Source organism: Salarias fasciatus, chromosome 12 (assembly GCF_902148845.1).
Source record: "Salarias fasciatus chromosome 12, fSalaFa1.1, whole genome shotgun sequence".
NCBI lineage: Eukaryota > Metazoa > Chordata > Actinopteri > Blenniiformes > Blenniidae > Salarias > Salarias fasciatus.
Window position 1 is genome coordinate 11,170,955 of NC_043756.1, and position 16,923 is coordinate 11,187,877.

Below are 16,923 nucleotides of genomic sequence, written 5' to 3' on the forward strand. Positions count from 1 at the left end.
ACTGCCTGTACCTCCATGCACCTGCTATAAACAGCAACACTACAACAACAATATAACTGCATCCACATCATTGGGAATTTTTGGACGGAGTGGGACAATTCAAAAGTCATACATGAGTTATTTTTCAAGCAAGGACCCTATCTATGATTTCTGCAGAAAATACAGAAAGAATCACATAATTGAGATGCAAAACACAGTATTTGCTGTAACTACTAACTACGTAACTCCAATACTTCTTATTGAAAGAACTAGTAACTTTAATCATTCACTCATTTCCAGTCCTGAGCACAACACTGATTGTTCTGTTTTTCTTCCTTCTGGATTCATTTGGCCTCTAAAAATGTCTAAACTATTAAACCTTTTTGGATTGTTAGCATTATATTACTTGGGGAGGAAGAACGCCGTTCAGTAATTAGGATGAGTGCGGCTCTGCTTGCACGCTGACCGGCTAATGATGTCCGTGGATTAACCACCGGCCGTAACACGAGAGCGAGCGTCGCCCACGCACCGCCTCGCAGGTCATCACCTGATAACGCGCTGTGAGGCTTCCTACTGTCCGTCTGCGGCGCTCCCTCATTCCCATATTAATGAACTGCTTTGTCTGTGTTTGTTATAAGTTTGTTGTTGCGTGACACTTTGACCTGAGCTGCTTCACAACAGCACAGCTCTGTTTTTCTCTCCTCGTCCCCCCCCCCCCCCCCCCTTTCGTTTCCATCTGCCTCAGCACAGGGAGGGCTGTTTTCTCTCACTGGTCCTTGGCAGTGATTTAATTACTTATTTGTTTTGTTTGTCATATTCTAAACTGGAGCTGCGTGTTTCTGCTGAGAACGGAGATTTTCCTCCCTCCCCCTCCTCCTCCCTGAATTCCATCCAGCCTCACTCCTTCACCCCACTGACTGATAACTGTGAGCGGTCCGTTGTTTAACGTCTCACTCAGGGTTTCCGACATGCAGCGCTGCCGCGCTTTCAATTCTTTCTTTCATTTGGGTTCTGCTTTGTCTCTCGTTCCTCCCGGTTCAGACCCGGACAAATAGCTTCAGAGTTTTGTAATAATCTCCAGCGACCGGAGCTCCGTCCTCCACCCAGTGAGATATTACAGATCAGTTAGTGTTCGTCACAGGGCGGTTCTCTGCTTTTATGGGTCAAACAATCATCTCATTTACACTTTAAACTAGAAAAGATGTTGGTTTGAACATTACGCCGGTCGATCTCACATTTTTAAGATCTGGATGTTACTGTGAAGCGACTAACAGCAGCAGGTCTGTGAGTATCTTTTAGTCAAACTGACACATTTTCAGTGGTATTTGAAGCATGCAACATGGAAAGCAAGCAGTGGGTTTACTTCACTTTGAAGTCACTGGAGCCGTGCACATTTACTTGGCATTAAAACGTTAATTCATTTTCTGAAATAAGGAGCAAGCAATAATCACACATCACATTTCACTGGTGTCAGTGTTGCACAATGTTTTCATGGATAAAGCAGCTGAATCAGCAGAAGTGACAGAGATCATGATCCAACTTGAATCGACATTTTCTAAACGAAAAACACTCCACTGGTGATGAAAGGCTGAATTCTGCTGAAACACTTCATTTCCAAAGGATTTGTTTTTGAAGCAGAAACAGGAAGTCTTGGCATGATGTAACTTGATCACCCTCGAATTCATCAACTTCCGCAGCTTCAGTATCGGGAACTGTTGCTCTTTTTACTGTAACTTTGAATCAGCGTCCTAGAAATAGAAAGAAGTTAAAAAAAAAAAAGTTTTAAATAAAGTGAAGAAAATACAGACATTTTTGTTTAAATGTAAAGAGTAAAAATAATAAAGCAAAGTACTCTGTTTCTCTCCCCTTCTTTTGGGGTTTGATGTATTCACCCTAATTTATTTCCAGAAGCAGTCACAGTGCTCGGTGCCTTGTCTCTCGCCCAGCAGCTCTCACTACCGAGGACTCCAAAGAGGATGGCCCGTTCCCCGTTTGGCATCTGACGGCCTCCTCTGAGGCACATCAGGAGCTTCCTGTTTTTATGCCATTTTCTTCTGTTGCTGTCTTTACAACATTCCTCTTTTCTCTCCTGCTCCTGTGCCATCCTTTGTTCGGCTTCCTGTCTTCGCGGATCTGTTTGGGTTGCTCTTTCTGCCACCTTTCGTCAGAGCCGCTCCGCTGTGGAGGCTTTTTGAAAGTGCGGTCATGTTTGACGGCAACGTTTCATCACTCAATGAAAGACCACAAAAAAGCTGCGACGGGTCAGCGCAGCTGAAGCGGTTGAGATCTTCATGTCCTGACGAAGTTTTTTTGTTGCAGAAAGGCACGTGTGTTAAAAGCAGTGTGAAGCAGTGTTATTTACTGTGGAGCTTCACCTCAGAACACACTCAAACCACACAGTATCTTTACTGCTCTATCGTTCTCTCGTTCTTTCACTTCCTCTTTGTTGCTCAGATTTCCCAACCCCTTTCCCAAAAATCCTCCATGTGTCCCTGCAGCCCAGACGGACGGAGGAATGCTCGCGCCGCTGGGGTCGCTCCGTGGACATTATATGAGTAACATGCCGGGCAGGAGGGGTGAGGTGGAACAACTTTTTCTGTCTGGCCAGACGTATTTTGCCCATGTTTGGAAAGAGGAAATGAGTCCTGTGTGCTGAGGGGATGTCTCTGAGCTCCCCACTCTTACACAGACCAAGAGGTAGACTGAGACACAAGCTAAAAATAGAAGTGGGAGCCCAGGTCAGCTTCCAGCCAAGAGTTAAGGGATTGGGATGCTGTGGGGGAAGGGAATAAAAATACCATATGATGTAAAATGAAGAGGTATGTAGTGTGGAGTGTGTATGAAGATACAAATATAAAAGAAGTCAGTGCACAGAATAAGTATTCAAATGATGGCGCTTTTAGAACTCCAAATTTGACAAATGCCTTTGCATGAGAGGGGTGACCGGTGGGGATATGTGTGCAGTCTGTGAGAGGGGAAGATTAAGAGAAAGGAGGGGAAATAATGAACAGATCGCGAGCCTAATCTGGGCAGTCAATCCTGGCGAGAGCTCCCAGCTGCTCATCTGTTTTCTCATATCTTTGTCTCCATGCACATTTCATCATACTGCAACGGCGTGCATAACCAAAAGTTTCTCATATCTCCCCTGCTGGCGAAGACGGGATGAATAAATGACCTATGGGCTGCGAGGAACGTCTTGTTCTTCGGAGACGGTGGGTAGGAAGTGCGGAGTCGAGAGAAAAAGATGAAGATGAGATATTGCTTTAGTTTGTGACAGAGGTGTGTTGTGTTTCAAGATTTAAAGTAAGAGGAAATGAAATATGCTGCTGTTGGAGGTGGGGATCGGAATAATGAATTTAGAGCAGCCACCGTGACATATTGGTGGAATATATGGAGACAGTGGGGATGGTGAAGTTAACAGTGGATATGAGGAATGTTTATTGGTTTTTGGGTCTAAAATATATTGTCATTGCTTCTTCCTTACAGTATAATGAAACACGGCTACAATAAAATGCATTCCTTCAAAACATCATTAGAAAGATTCAGTGAGCGCAGGAAGACAGAAACGTCCCAAAGCATCTATGGAGATGACCATAAATGCATGAGCGTGTGTGAATCGGCGTTCATGTGTTTCCAGTGGTTGAGAGTTTAGCCCGGCGCAGAGGAGGGCCTCGGTAAGTGACGACAAGGAATTCTGCAGCACAGCTAACCATCTGCTCCTATTGTGTTCATCTTCAGATGGTAGAACGGAGCCTGTTTGGAGGTATTACAGGGGCTGTGGCGGTCCAAAACAATCCACCCCCGCTGTTACTGGCTCATGCTCGGCGTCCATTGTGTGTGCATGTACTTTTGTATCAGAGTGTGTTTGCGTGTGTTCACTGAACACTACAGTTTCTGGCTGCAGTAGCGATTCAACCATTTCAATCTTCATTCCTAATTACTTGTTAATTACTCTTGTTACAGACGATGATCTCATTGTTTTGTTTTGTTTTTTTTCTTGCCTCGCCCTCTTTCTTTCTGTCTCTGCTCTTAATGATAGCCTCCTGCCCCACTTTTCCTGCGTCTGCTCTCTTCTTTTCTCTTCCTCACACCCTCCGTCCCTCCCTGTGAAGTCATAGCTGGCGAGGATCGGAGGTGGGCTGGAGCACAGACACAAGAGAAGCTGTTTTTCTCATCAGACGTGGTGTCTGTGTGGGGGAGTCTATCTACCCTGTTAGCAAGGGAAACTTTTACTACCTATGAAACTTCTCGTGCTACCACCGGATTACAGTAACTAATCAAGCGGTCTGAACAGGCCTGGGAATGTGAATGGAATACGCTGGCTTGCTTTTTAAACGTTGAGTCAGCTACACATGAGACACGCTACCATTTGAGATTCATTCAGTGTTTTAACATTGTCCTCTCCCGCAGTACAACCCCATCCATTGGATGGATGGATGGATTTAACTGTTGAATGTGTGATCAGTTCATGGAAATTATAACAATACTGCTTTATTTGTAACTGCTTTTCAAAAATGTGCATCCTCTTTCAAAAAAATATGTCAGATACAATGAGAGTGCATCTATTTATGGAATTATTAGACTTTAGGTAAAGCCTTGAAAATGTTAACTAGTATATTTTCAAGGTTTGGTCAAAGCTCCTGCCGAACAGCAGACGTCCCACAGCACTACGTCTCCTCATGTGGAAGCCTGTCCTCTGCGGGTGGAGAATTTGCACATGCAATTAAGACTCCCTCAGAGGCGCAGCCACCTTTGACCCTGACTGCTTGTAAATGGTAACCTTTAGGAATGTTAGAAGACCAGGGATGGGTAAATGTGGATTGGCATTTAAGCTTTGTCTTCTGGTTGGACTGATGAGGAGGCAGAAAAGTGTTACTTCTGTCATTATTGAAGCAAAACTAATCCGTGTAAATTCACTGAAATGACTGAAGTCTGAAAAATCGAGAGCGCAGAGCTGTGGGGTGTTTTATTTGATGTAAAATTATATTCTGGTCAAGTGTGGCTTGATGGGACAGAATCAACAGTAAACACTTGTTAACACCATTAAAGCTGAAAGAGCGGTGTCAGCGTTCCTCCCCACAGACTGGACCAACATGCTTGCTCAATGGGGGATACAATATGGTTATTGTGTCCTCGGCATACACACACACACACACACACACACACACACACACACACACACACACACACACACACACACACACACACACACACACACACACACACACTGACTGACTGACTTTTGGCGTTCTTTGTTCTTTTGGGAGAAAGAACAAAGGCATACTTGTTGTATCAGGAAAGCATAACGGAGTGCTTTAGAGACAATAACCGAATTAACTGGACGCTTGTCAGGCTGTTTGCCAAGGGGACATTTGCATTTCTTACATTTTGTGTTACATTTTATGTTACACACATCATGTACACACATCTTGCCTTTGGTGAAAGCATCAGTTACACTGATTTCAATGAGTGTCCTGTAAATGCTGCCTGAGAGTTTTTTAAATACCTAAAAAAACAAAAGTGAAAGTCCACACACATGCACATTGACACACACACACACACACACACACACACACACACACACACACACACAGTCTTGTATTTCTATCCTTGTGGGGACCTTCCATTGACTCCCATTCATGTCTAGCCCCTAACCCTGACCCTTACCCTAACCCTAACCCACACCACAACAAAGCCTAACCCTAAAGAAATGTTTTTGCACTTTTACTTTTTTCAGTAACAACAACATGGTCAAGAAAACACAGTTTCTCCTACTTAGGACCGGAAAAAGGTCCCCACAAGGCACGTCGTTTCACGTTTTGCTATCCTTGTGGGGACATTTGGCCCCAACAAGGATAGAAATACGAGAACACACACACACACACACACACACACACACACACACACACACACACACACACACACACGCTCAGTCTCGTATTTCTATCCTTGTGGGGACCTTCCATTGACTCCCATTCATGTCTAGCCCCTAACCCTGACCCTTACCCTAACCCTAACCCACACCACAACAAAGCCTAACCCTAAAGAAATGTTTTTGCACTTTTACTTTTTTCAGTAACAACAACATGGTCAAGAAAACACAGTTTCTCCTACTTAGGACCAGAAAAAGGTCCCCACAAGGCACGTCGTTCCACGTTTTGCTATCCTTGTGGGGACATTTGGCCCCAACAAGGATAGAAATACGAGAACGCACACACACACACACACACACACACACACACACACACACACACACACACACACACACACACACACACACACACACAGTCTGTTCACCTTTACCCCATTGTGATAGCTGCTCGTGGCCTTTTGCTGCCCTACTCCAGATGTTATTGACACACCTTCAGGAGTCCTGCAGAGACAACTTCACACACACATCCACAGTGAGACACAAACACACAGACACACGTGCACAGATTGTTGTGCACACACACACACGCAAACGCATGCACGGTCCTGTAAAGACTCAACAATTCGTCCCTCTGCAGGCCATCCTGTCAAATCACTTACCTACACACACATTCACTCATTCATACCGCTGTCCCTCAAATACACACATGAATCAAGATCACGTTGGGAGCGTGTCATGTCAGATAGCATCTGGACATCATTTTGGATGCAGACCCAGTGGTGTACATAACAGCCAGGACAATGTGTCCGACACAGTTTGTACATCTTGTCTTGGACTTTGTTTCTCGTTGGTTGATCATGAAGCCACCTGTATCAGTCTTGGAGTTTGTGTAGCAAAGTAAACAAAAGTACTGTGTATACACATCCAAATCCATCACTGTGCTCCTAATCAAACAACAAATTGCAACCCGTCTATGTCATGCAAACACGGCCAATTGTTGAGTTACCACAGCGACGGTAAACGGACTGAAGGGTGAGGTGGGACAAGTTTCTACCTGTAAAATGTGCAAAAGAAATCCACCTCATAGCATCCATTGCAATTTTTTCCCCATTTCCAATCTATTTATTTGTTTGGAAAACAATATGAATGCAGATTATCTCTTCCTGTTTTATCCTGCATGAAGCATTTTATCTATGATGACGTGTTTTAATCATTTACTGTGTAGCAAGGATACTTGTTCTGTGCACAAAAAACATCTGTATGTCACCGCTTGTCTTCTGTGCACAAGCAGAGACTGAAGACGTGGAATACGCGGCTGTTCTTAAATGTCCTTTTCAGTGCGTAACACAAGAACTCCATAAGGTGCTTATTCACGAAATGTATTCAGAATGTGTGTTTTTGTTCCATATTTCTCACCGGCTGTGTGCGTCTGTGTGTTCACAGGGCATTATTTACATACGATGGCGTTTCCAACAAGCTCAAACTGGCTGACTCAGGAGGTAAAGTATACATCTGAGCCTTGTGGACTTCGACATGTGCCCTTGTGGTTGACTAACACAACATTATTCATCACAATACATTGAAAGATTTCCATGACGGGGGGAAAATATGCTCATTGAAATCACTTCTCCTTTGTTCTCTCCACTGTATCTCTGTGTCTGTCTGTTTTCCGACAGTGGGTGGTGTGGCAGAGCTGGCAGGCAAGTTTCACATCTCCAAGCCTCAGTATGGATTGTGCAAAGTGGGAAGTATAGAGACAGGAGCCCCCCGGATTGCTATGATCATATGGGTAGGTGGCAGAGGCTTTGCTCCTTTTAGCATGAGCCCACTTTAAAGAATCAGACATGGATGATTGTCTTTTCGTGTATGTATTAAAATGACAGATAGACACTCGGGCCCCCACCGACTTCCGTTCACTTTGAGAGCGTTCAGTCATTTCAAAAGCTGGAGGTTAATGGGTTTAACATCTTATGTGATCACACGTCCTATAGGAGAAATCTTTGCTCCAATTATCCTGGCAAATGCTGCTGAGCTCCTTGGAATACTTATATTCTTTGGTCGTCTTTTGACACGGACATACTTCGTACTTGACATAAGATAATTCGCTTCAAGTGCCGCTGTGGCAGAGGAAAAAATGTGAATGTGAATCACCAGGTGGCCTTCATGTCACACGCTGCTGGCATGACAATATGTTAGTATTTTGGAACCGATAAGGATTCTGATATATTTGGTCAAGTTAACATTTTATTTTCTGCAATTTAGCTTTTATAAATTATTTGAAATTCACAAACTGTATCAATTCTTGTCTTTTTACAGTTTGTTCATTCCTTTTCCCTTTTAATACTTGGGATCATTATTCTATGCAGATATGCTCTTTGGTTCATCTACAGCTTTTAAAACAGATGGCTTCACTTTATCGTCTTTAAACAGCCTCTGACATTTCCACCACCATGCTCAATAGTTGGTTTTGAGGTTGAACTCTACCAAACATGTATACTGTTACTGTGACATTCTTTCCTTTTGACTTCAAATCATCTCTTTCTGTTGCACAAGGCCTCTTCCCCCCCCCCAAAAAAAACTATTTCACTCCTGTTTTGCTTGTGCAGCACCAGTAATGACTTAACCATTTCATAGCGCTTCACATTCAAAACCTGCTCTAGCGAGCATCGGTGTCCGAGGAACGGAAAACCCTTGTTTTCCAACATGAAGAAACTTCCAGAAGATGAAGAGAGCAGATAAACTCATTTTCAGCCTGAGTGAATTCTTTACAGACTGGCAATGAGAAGAAGTGGACACCAGCAACACCGTTACAAATCCTATTGTTCTTCTGCCAGTTTCCCCAGCATCTTTATTTAGACTCCTCAGCGGGAGGTATGATATGAATGTAAGAGTCTACATCCTGTGTTTGTCTGCAGTTCGGCCAAAACGTGGAGGAATACCGAAGGACAGAATGTACCGGCCATATTCCAGACATCAAGAGCTTCTTCAAGGTGAATTTCATCACTGTGCCGTCAGTGAACGAGAACATCAGCCGTAAAATGCCATGAAGATGATATGAAGTAGAATTAATGCAAAGCTGTTTGTTGAAGTTGCATTGGAGCTCTAGACTTTACTCAACACTCTTTTTCTCACCATTTCTTCACTCTTTTCTTTGCCTTCTGGACTCCCAAACTATATTTACACATGGTTTACTTGGTATTGTTTAGTAAGTTTCCTGTCCTCAGCCCCCTTCCTGTTCTGTTGGCCTGTTGCTGTTGTCTATTCTTGCTCGATCTGTCATGCTGCTGCCAGAGAAAAACGGCAAAATAAGGGGTGAAAAACTACGTTTTTTGTTGTGCAAACCCAAGTTGCATTGAAATCCATACTTTTAAGATTTAAGGTGTGAAATATGTACAGCATGCGAAGTACCGTTTCCATCATCCTCTTAGCTGCATCTTCTCTCCATCTGTGTCCATCAAACTGTTTATTTAAGTGTCTCAGTTCAAGTAGGAGCAGTTTGAGTGACCTCTGGGTTTACAAGTTTCCATATAAAGGCATCACCGAGTCAACTGCAGAAGCATCTGTGGAATGTTTGTTGTTTTTTCTGTCTTTTTTTTTATTAGTGAATGTGGAGTCTGGGATTTTGCGAGCCCACTGTCTGGAAACCCACCAACCCAACTCTGTGTGTGTGTGTGTGTGTGTGTGTGTGTGTGTGTGTGTGTGTGTGTGTGTGTGTGTGTGTGCTACCCCCTTGGGGCCTCACTACATTTTCTTGTGAGGTTGTTGGAAAATGATTACACGATCAGTGTAGAGGAGGGTGAAAAAATAACTTCAGCATGCATGCACGCATATACATGCACGCACAGACGCGCATGCAAGCCCACACACTCCTGTATGTTATATTTTCACACTGTCTGAAGACATCGCATTGACCTTATCGCGGTCTTTATTTGTACCAACGACTGACATTAGTCATGACTCAGTTGTAACCGTAAACCTGTGACTGAGTCATTTCGTCCCCATAAGGTAAGCAGGACCCCACAAACTGCAAAGAGGATACAAAAACACAAAACACACATGCACGCTCACACAGTGTAGGCTGCACATGCATCATAACGACAACTCCATTTGCTTTCTACTGTAAAAGTCTGTGGATCCAATGGAAAAAGAAACAGAGCCAGTTTGTTTGAAATTAAACCCATGCTGTTGTTCTTGCAGTCATTATTTGGGCGTAAACTGTCAGAATTAAGGAAAAGGATGGCTGCTTTTCAATTACTCAGTGGTTGAGATTTCAATATATTAGTTAAGGCTGGATTCAGAGTTACCATGAGCGTACTGTTTCTCTGTACAATGGGAGAAATGTCTAGTAAAGACTGCGCTGGTGATAGAAAGCTGTACAGCCCCGGTTTCACTCATTCTAACTTTGCCAGCAGACGTGACATTTTTCACACTCTGTTGAGGCCACGTAATCGCCTCTAATCACCTTCACTGCTTTTCTCAAGTGGCCTCGATTGCCCGGGAAGGAAAAAAGCCCTTTTATAACACCCTGCACCGGCAAAAGAACAGCAGCCAAAAATCTTAAGTGGCTTTTCAGTTTCTTTCTCAAAGTTTGTATCTGTCCTCTCATTTATCTTCACTGTTGGGATTTTATAGTCGTTGTTTTTAGTTTCGTGTTAAAATGGGTGACAGTCACTGTCTTTTGCAGACTCTGTTGTTTTGAAAAATATGGAAAAGTGAATGGAAATGTCGATAATAGGATTACATAAATTCATCCTGCATTCTTGAAATGTGCAGTGCTTCTTTTAAGATCTTTGCTTTTATTTTACTTCTTTGTAAGCTGTGAAATAATCTAATTTGCGGGTATTTTCAGGTCGTATAAACAAATCCTGACTGTAGAGTTGACATTTCATAATCTTAGCTTTCATTTGACCTTTTACTGACATAGAAAACAAAACTAATGTAGTGATTGATTGAGGACGTTGTTGGCTTGAATGCAGCTGTTTTCTACACGTTGTTTATAATAATTGATCTTTTATCCTTTTTTTCCCCATATTTTTGTCTCTTGTATTTTTTTCCACCTCTTTCTAGGGTTAGTTGAGCTGCATGTCGTAGCCGGCCGTCAGTTCTGTCAAGGCAAGTCGAAAGCAGTCAGTCTAGATGTGTTACAAAGTTGACTGTCCTTTCTGCGTTACATTTGACGCGAATAGCGTGCAGATGATTCTGTTGCTCAACATTTCCACTGAGACGGCCAGTTGTCTTTGAAGCGATAGTGGGAGATTTGCATTATAAAAACATAAAGGAGTTGGATTGTAGGTTTGACTTATTGCCCTGATTTGCTGAAGCTGTTATTCAGAGGTGGGCACTCCTGGTCCTCAAAGGCCACATTCCTGCATATTTCCAACATGTCTCTGCTTCAGCACTCTTGACTGTAATGAGTGGCTCATTACAAGGTTTTTTTTCTTTCTATGGAGTCCAGATATGTTGGAGCAGGAAAACAGGGTGCGGATTGACACCACCAATGCAAACAGACATAAATTACTAAAAAAAAAAAACACACAGTTTTGAGATTTATCCATGGAAACAACATAAACAAAAGGGGAATACAACAAATTTAAAGATGGCTGACTGGACGTGGGTTGAAGAGACGGACCAACAAAGGACGACTGACACCTTATGCATGCGCGCTGAGGGAATGACGACTTGAAGAGATGTTTGTTGGAAACCATCAATTACAGGACACACATGGATATACGTATGTGAAGTTTGCACCAAAACTACAGACAGGACTGCATGATGCGACATGAAACACCAGAACTACAGGGTACTTTCATTGTAGCGTACACAGAATTCCATTACCACAGCTCTATCAGCCCACATCTCAATGTTAACTGTTGTTCTTAAATTAAAACTGTTATAAATTAGCTCAAAACACTACACCGAAATGTTTCTTGTCAATAACGACAGTCAACCTAAGTAACTTATCATTCAAGTGAGACATACTCGCAGTGCTGAAACTTGAGTCTGCCCACATCCTCCTACTGCCTCGTACTGTGAACTACTCCTGAGCTGGAGAGAGAGACTCTGAGGCAGTTTGGCTCCGGAGCAGAGAGAGACAGTTTGTGTGGAGCTGAGCCCAATTACAGCTAAAAAGTCTCTCAGCCTGTCACATCACCTTGAGCTCCTCTTCCTCCCAGGAAGGGCTATATTTTTATACTCTTAGGGAGCCTTCATTGCCAAGGTCATCAATGCCACTAAACCTGAAACGTTATACCATGAAGTGAAACCTCGCCAGGTCACCGGATCTCGATTTTCCCGTGATCATTTCTAGGCCAGTATCAGCATATCAGGGATCGAGCAGGTTCGTATTTATGCTGTTGTACATCCTGATCGCTGAAGTATATTCTGAAAAGATTCTCCTGAAGTCAGTTCTGTCTTGAGAGATCAGTGAGTTAAGAGTGAGGGGACAGGAATGGACGAAGCAATACACAGAATTTAACTATTGCAAAGACTCAAAAAGACATTGCTTTAATATCTGAACATCCCAGCGACCACATACAGTTGAATAACTGTTCTTTTTCCATTTCTGAATTAATATTTTACAGTTGTTAAAAAAACAAACAAACAATAAAATAAATGAAGTTCTTCATTTTCTGGACGTAAACTTGAATTTTGCATGTTTAATTTAACTTTCATAGGACCTGCACAGAAGTCCAGTTTGTCGCGTTGAGCTTTTGCTGCTCGCTGTGGTCTGCTGTCTTGATTTTTCCCATTGTTGCTGGCAGCAGTGTGGAGCGCTCGTCTGCTCTTTGGTCCAGCGCCATATCCAGTTGGCAGTGACAGCCAGATTGATATGGATTATACACTCTCCTGACATGTATTATAGGGCGCAGCGAGCGCTCTGCCCAGTGTCAGTGTCAGTGTTGTCACTCAGATAAAGCTGTGGTTTCCTGTTGAAGGCGACCAGACTTGGCTCTCTGTCAACAAGCCCAAAATTACTCCGCATGGAAATGTTTTCCACACATAAACGACTGTATTCATGCGCGCACGGCGTGAGTTCAGCTCATGTTTGACCCCCACATATATGTTCCAGCAGTGGATTCACGTACGTTTTGGTCTTCATGTCTTCATTTTCCATGAAGCTTGAACTCCAGGTACGGAGCAACTTCTGCAACGTGACCTCTGTCAAGTTTACTCAAAGAAAAAGGAGTGAAAGTTTGGGAGTATCTTGTTTTTCAGGACTCAGATGGAGGATTCAACAGAGGAAAGTGTTTGCATTTTGATTGAAAAGTGGAAAAACTGTCGTTGTCATGCTTCTGGTATTTTATAAAGGTGCACACTGTTTGACTTTTGAGGGGGTTTTTTTGCCTTCGCGTTTTTGTTTCCAGTTGTCCAAAAATGATTGTGAATGGGTAAAAAACAATTAAAAACGTGCCAGCAGAAGTTAATCAAGACTCTTTTTCCCTCTGACTTTTTGGAAACCCGCTGTCTTTTCACAGCCCTTTCTCGCTTTCTGCAACCCTCGCGTATCGTTTTTCCCCCTCGTTGCCTCCCCTCTCCCGAACCATCCAAAACCAATGCATTCTTGTCCTCACACTCAAACCTTTGCTGTTTTTGTTCTCTCACAATCCTCGGAGCTGAAGCAGTTGCACAACAGTTTGGCTCAAACTTTGCATAACTCCAAGCCAGACCAAGAGAAAACCCACCAGGGGGACGTTGTGTACTTACGTATAGGTTTTCTTATGTGCATGTGAGAGAGGGGTTTGGGAGGAAAGGGGGGGGGGGGCGACAGCACACTGAAATCACATCTGTCTTGCTCATCTTTCCATCCTTGTTTCTCCTCCGTGTGTTTCAGGAAGCTCATGCTTTCGTCAGAGCAGAGAAGGTGGAAGACGTGACAGAGGAGAACATCAGAGCTGAGCTCAGCAAAGTCCAGTCCCCTGCTCCCACACAGTGGGTGAGAAGGAGCTCGAGGTCCGCGGACAAGGAGGAACTCGTGGTGAGTCTCCTGCAATGCCACATGTGTCCATCAGATGGCGGCAGAGGCTTTCATATACAGATTGTAACATACATTGAAGCAGCAGCTTCCTCAGATGTATTATAAGTTTATGAGTCATTTGTTCATTTATTCAGTCTCTCTAAATGACTATAAATAGTAATGTGTGTTGTCTTGATGGAACAATATTCTATTATAATGTCTATTTTTGCACAGTCGGAGAATCCAGGAATATTTGGCATTCCAAGGACTTTATCTATTTCACCATTTTCACTATATGTTTTTACTCGTAGGGTACAAACTACAGAAAAACTAATGCGGCAATGGAGATGAGAAGAATAAACAGAGACTCTTTCTGGGCACGTGCAGAGGTTTGTCCAAACAACCTTCATTCTGATCACACAAATGGAGCTCAGCTCAGACTTTTGCCTATATTTTCATTGTTTTAAAGTAAAATTTCTTTTATTGATGCTTCCTACTTATGCCATTTGTGATGCACGTTGTAACTTTATTCAGTTAACATTTATCACATCATTAATATTGTATATGTTATTGTTTATCTCAATGTGTTTGTTGTCAGCGTGAGGAGGAAGAGAGAAAAGAAGAAGAGAGGAGAAGAGCCGCAGAGGAGAGACGGCAGCTTGAGAGAGAAAGAGTATTGAAGGAACGGAAGGATGCAGAAGAGAGAGACAGAAAGATGAACGAGAAACTACAGATGATTGAGGAGCAGAGGTTGGAACAATAACTTTTTCCTGTCAATAGTGCCCTTTAGTGAACCAACTTTGTATTGATTGATAAACCAGAGTTAACAAACAACAGAGTGAATCAAATTGATTTCAAAGAATGGTTCCTGGATGACAATTATAAGTTTTTGATGTGTTTTGTTTCTGTGTCTCACAGAAGAAAACAGGCGGAAGAAGAAGAGCAAATGCGTAGAAAAGAGAAACTGAGATGGGTGAGTGAAAAGAATCATTTGGTTTAACCCTTTCATTACACCACAAATTTTCAGTGTTTAGTTTGTTTGAAAAGACTGATTATTTTTAGTTTGTTATTTGACATTATTTTCATCACTTCAGATTTTCTTGCAAGTGAAAATACAAGAGTAAGATTAAAGTTTGCATGTAAAACTTGCATGTGCGAGTGCAATACTGTCCACAAATTCTAGTGATGTGCAGAGAGCTGAGTCGTGTGTGTGTGTAATTAAGATAATACTGTAATCTAACACAACAGCATCCAACAAGTGCCATGATTTTGTTTCAGAAATTTGATAAAACACTCTCTTAAATCATGTTGTTTTCTGAAAAATTTTACAATTTGAATGAATGAATCCTTCTTTTTTCACTTGACGCAACATCTTTGAGCGATAACAACAGTTATCTCTGCTAGCAGACAAAGTAGACAAACTGCAGGCGCATCCACAGGCACAAAGAATGTATGTTGAAAAAAAGCATGGTGGCCTTCTTTTGAATTAATGCAAAGCAGTTTGATTACTTACATCATATGTCGTCATTATTTTTTCATCATTATTTTCTCAAAGGGTCACATGTGGCTCTTGAACCAAGTCTGATTAAGAAAAAGAAGACATAACCATAGACACGCCTAACTCGTACCTGGATGGTCTTTTGTTTTGCCACCATTCATTTTTTATGGTGAATATTGAGCGATATGTCAGCAGTCTCTCCTACAGATCTTGGTTTACATTATAGCATGAAACAGTTGTAAATTTGGAGGCCCATCCTAAAGTTGTTCTATTGGACAGAAGAGACCACTAGAATTAGTAATCCATTTTAAGATAGTTCATGCTTTTTGAATTTGTACATGATCCTGAGAGGATGTACACACTGTAAGGAACACCCCCCATAACATCCTCCTCACCGTTACTCCACCGCTACTAGTCTAAATTGCCAATACGAGACCAAATCTTCCAAATCTTCCATCTTTTTTGTCACAAATTCTGACCACACCATCCAGATATCTCTGCAGAAATTGGGGCTCATCAATTCAGGCAAAGTTTTTCCACTCCTGGGTTGCCAGATTTTTGGTTATCTGCTGTGAGTTGTAGCCTCAGCCTCTTGTTCCGAGCTGACAGGTGCGGCGGCGTCTGGTGCTCCAGCCCTTCTGCTTCAAGGTTCATGAAATCTTGTACACACCTTGGATATAATGAGGGGTTATTTTAGTTACCGTTACATTCCTGTCATCTGGAGCCTGTGTGGTCATTCCCTTTTTCCATCTGGCGTCAACAAGACATGCTCGCCTGGAGAACTGAAGCTCGCCCGATATTTTCTCTTTTTCTGACCACTCTGTGTAAAACCCAGATGTCATTGTGTGTGAAAATCCCAGCAGAACAATCACTTCTTAAAATACTAAGACTAATGCATCTGATATTAACCGTGCCGCATATCTTAAGACACGTCTTCCGTCCCTCCATCCATCCATTCATCCATTTCTTAAAGGGTCTAAATGCTAAATACATTGAAAGTTCAGGTAAATAACATTTCTAATATAAATCTGTTTCTGTTATCCAAACTAAAAATGCATCTCAGATTTATCTAACATTATCAGGGAGTCGTATTTTAAATAAATAAATCAAAACTGTTCAGCGTGTGCTTGAATATGTGATTGCTGTTGCGTTCACTCACTGACAGGAGGAGCAACAGAGGGAACACGAGGAAGATATGAGGGCTCGTTTGAAAAGGAGCGAGTCCATAGAGAAAGCAGCAGTAAGTGATTCTCTCAGTAATAAATAAATATGCTTCTCAATTCACTCAGTGTTGCTTTTGATTCAAACATTTTTTAAAATGTAGGCTGCATATTGGTGATTACATTGCTGGATGTTTGTGAAATTTGCACAAAAAAAACACAATTAAACCTGTTTCAGTTCTCACTATTTTGTTTTTTTCCCATTGAACATGACTTGACCTGCAGGAGGCGGCAGCGTTAGTGTCCCAGCGGTCAATGAACCCCCGGGAGTTCTTCAGGCAGCTGTCAGCATCGTCACAGAGTCCCACGAGTCCCGGATCCTCCCGCTCCGGTATGAACCTGACCTGAAAGTGTTGTTTATATATTCACATGAAGGACCAGACAAGCTCATTAAAAAACA

At 42.5% G+C, this 16,923-nt stretch overlaps 1 protein-coding gene across 1 annotated transcript in view; it reads left to right on the top strand.

Annotated features, from left to right (window-relative positions):
- Nucleotides 1-16,923, top strand: part of LOC115398771 (drebrin-like protein A) — a 28,352-nt gene that overhangs the window by 7,672 nt on the left and 3,757 nt on the right. Inside the window, exons 2-10 of the mRNA XM_030105710.1 lie at nucleotides 7,295-7,350; nucleotides 7,528-7,640; nucleotides 8,767-8,841; nucleotides 13,683-13,826; nucleotides 14,117-14,194; nucleotides 14,404-14,555; nucleotides 14,724-14,778; nucleotides 16,469-16,543; nucleotides 16,749-16,854. Coding sequence (XP_029961570.1) covers nucleotides 7,295-7,350; nucleotides 7,528-7,640; nucleotides 8,767-8,841; nucleotides 13,683-13,826; nucleotides 14,117-14,194; nucleotides 14,404-14,555; nucleotides 14,724-14,778; nucleotides 16,469-16,543; nucleotides 16,749-16,854 — 854 coding nt within the window. The remainder of the gene's footprint in view (nucleotides 1-7,294; nucleotides 7,351-7,527; nucleotides 7,641-8,766; nucleotides 8,842-13,682; nucleotides 13,827-14,116; nucleotides 14,195-14,403; nucleotides 14,556-14,723; nucleotides 14,779-16,468; nucleotides 16,544-16,748; nucleotides 16,855-16,923) is intronic.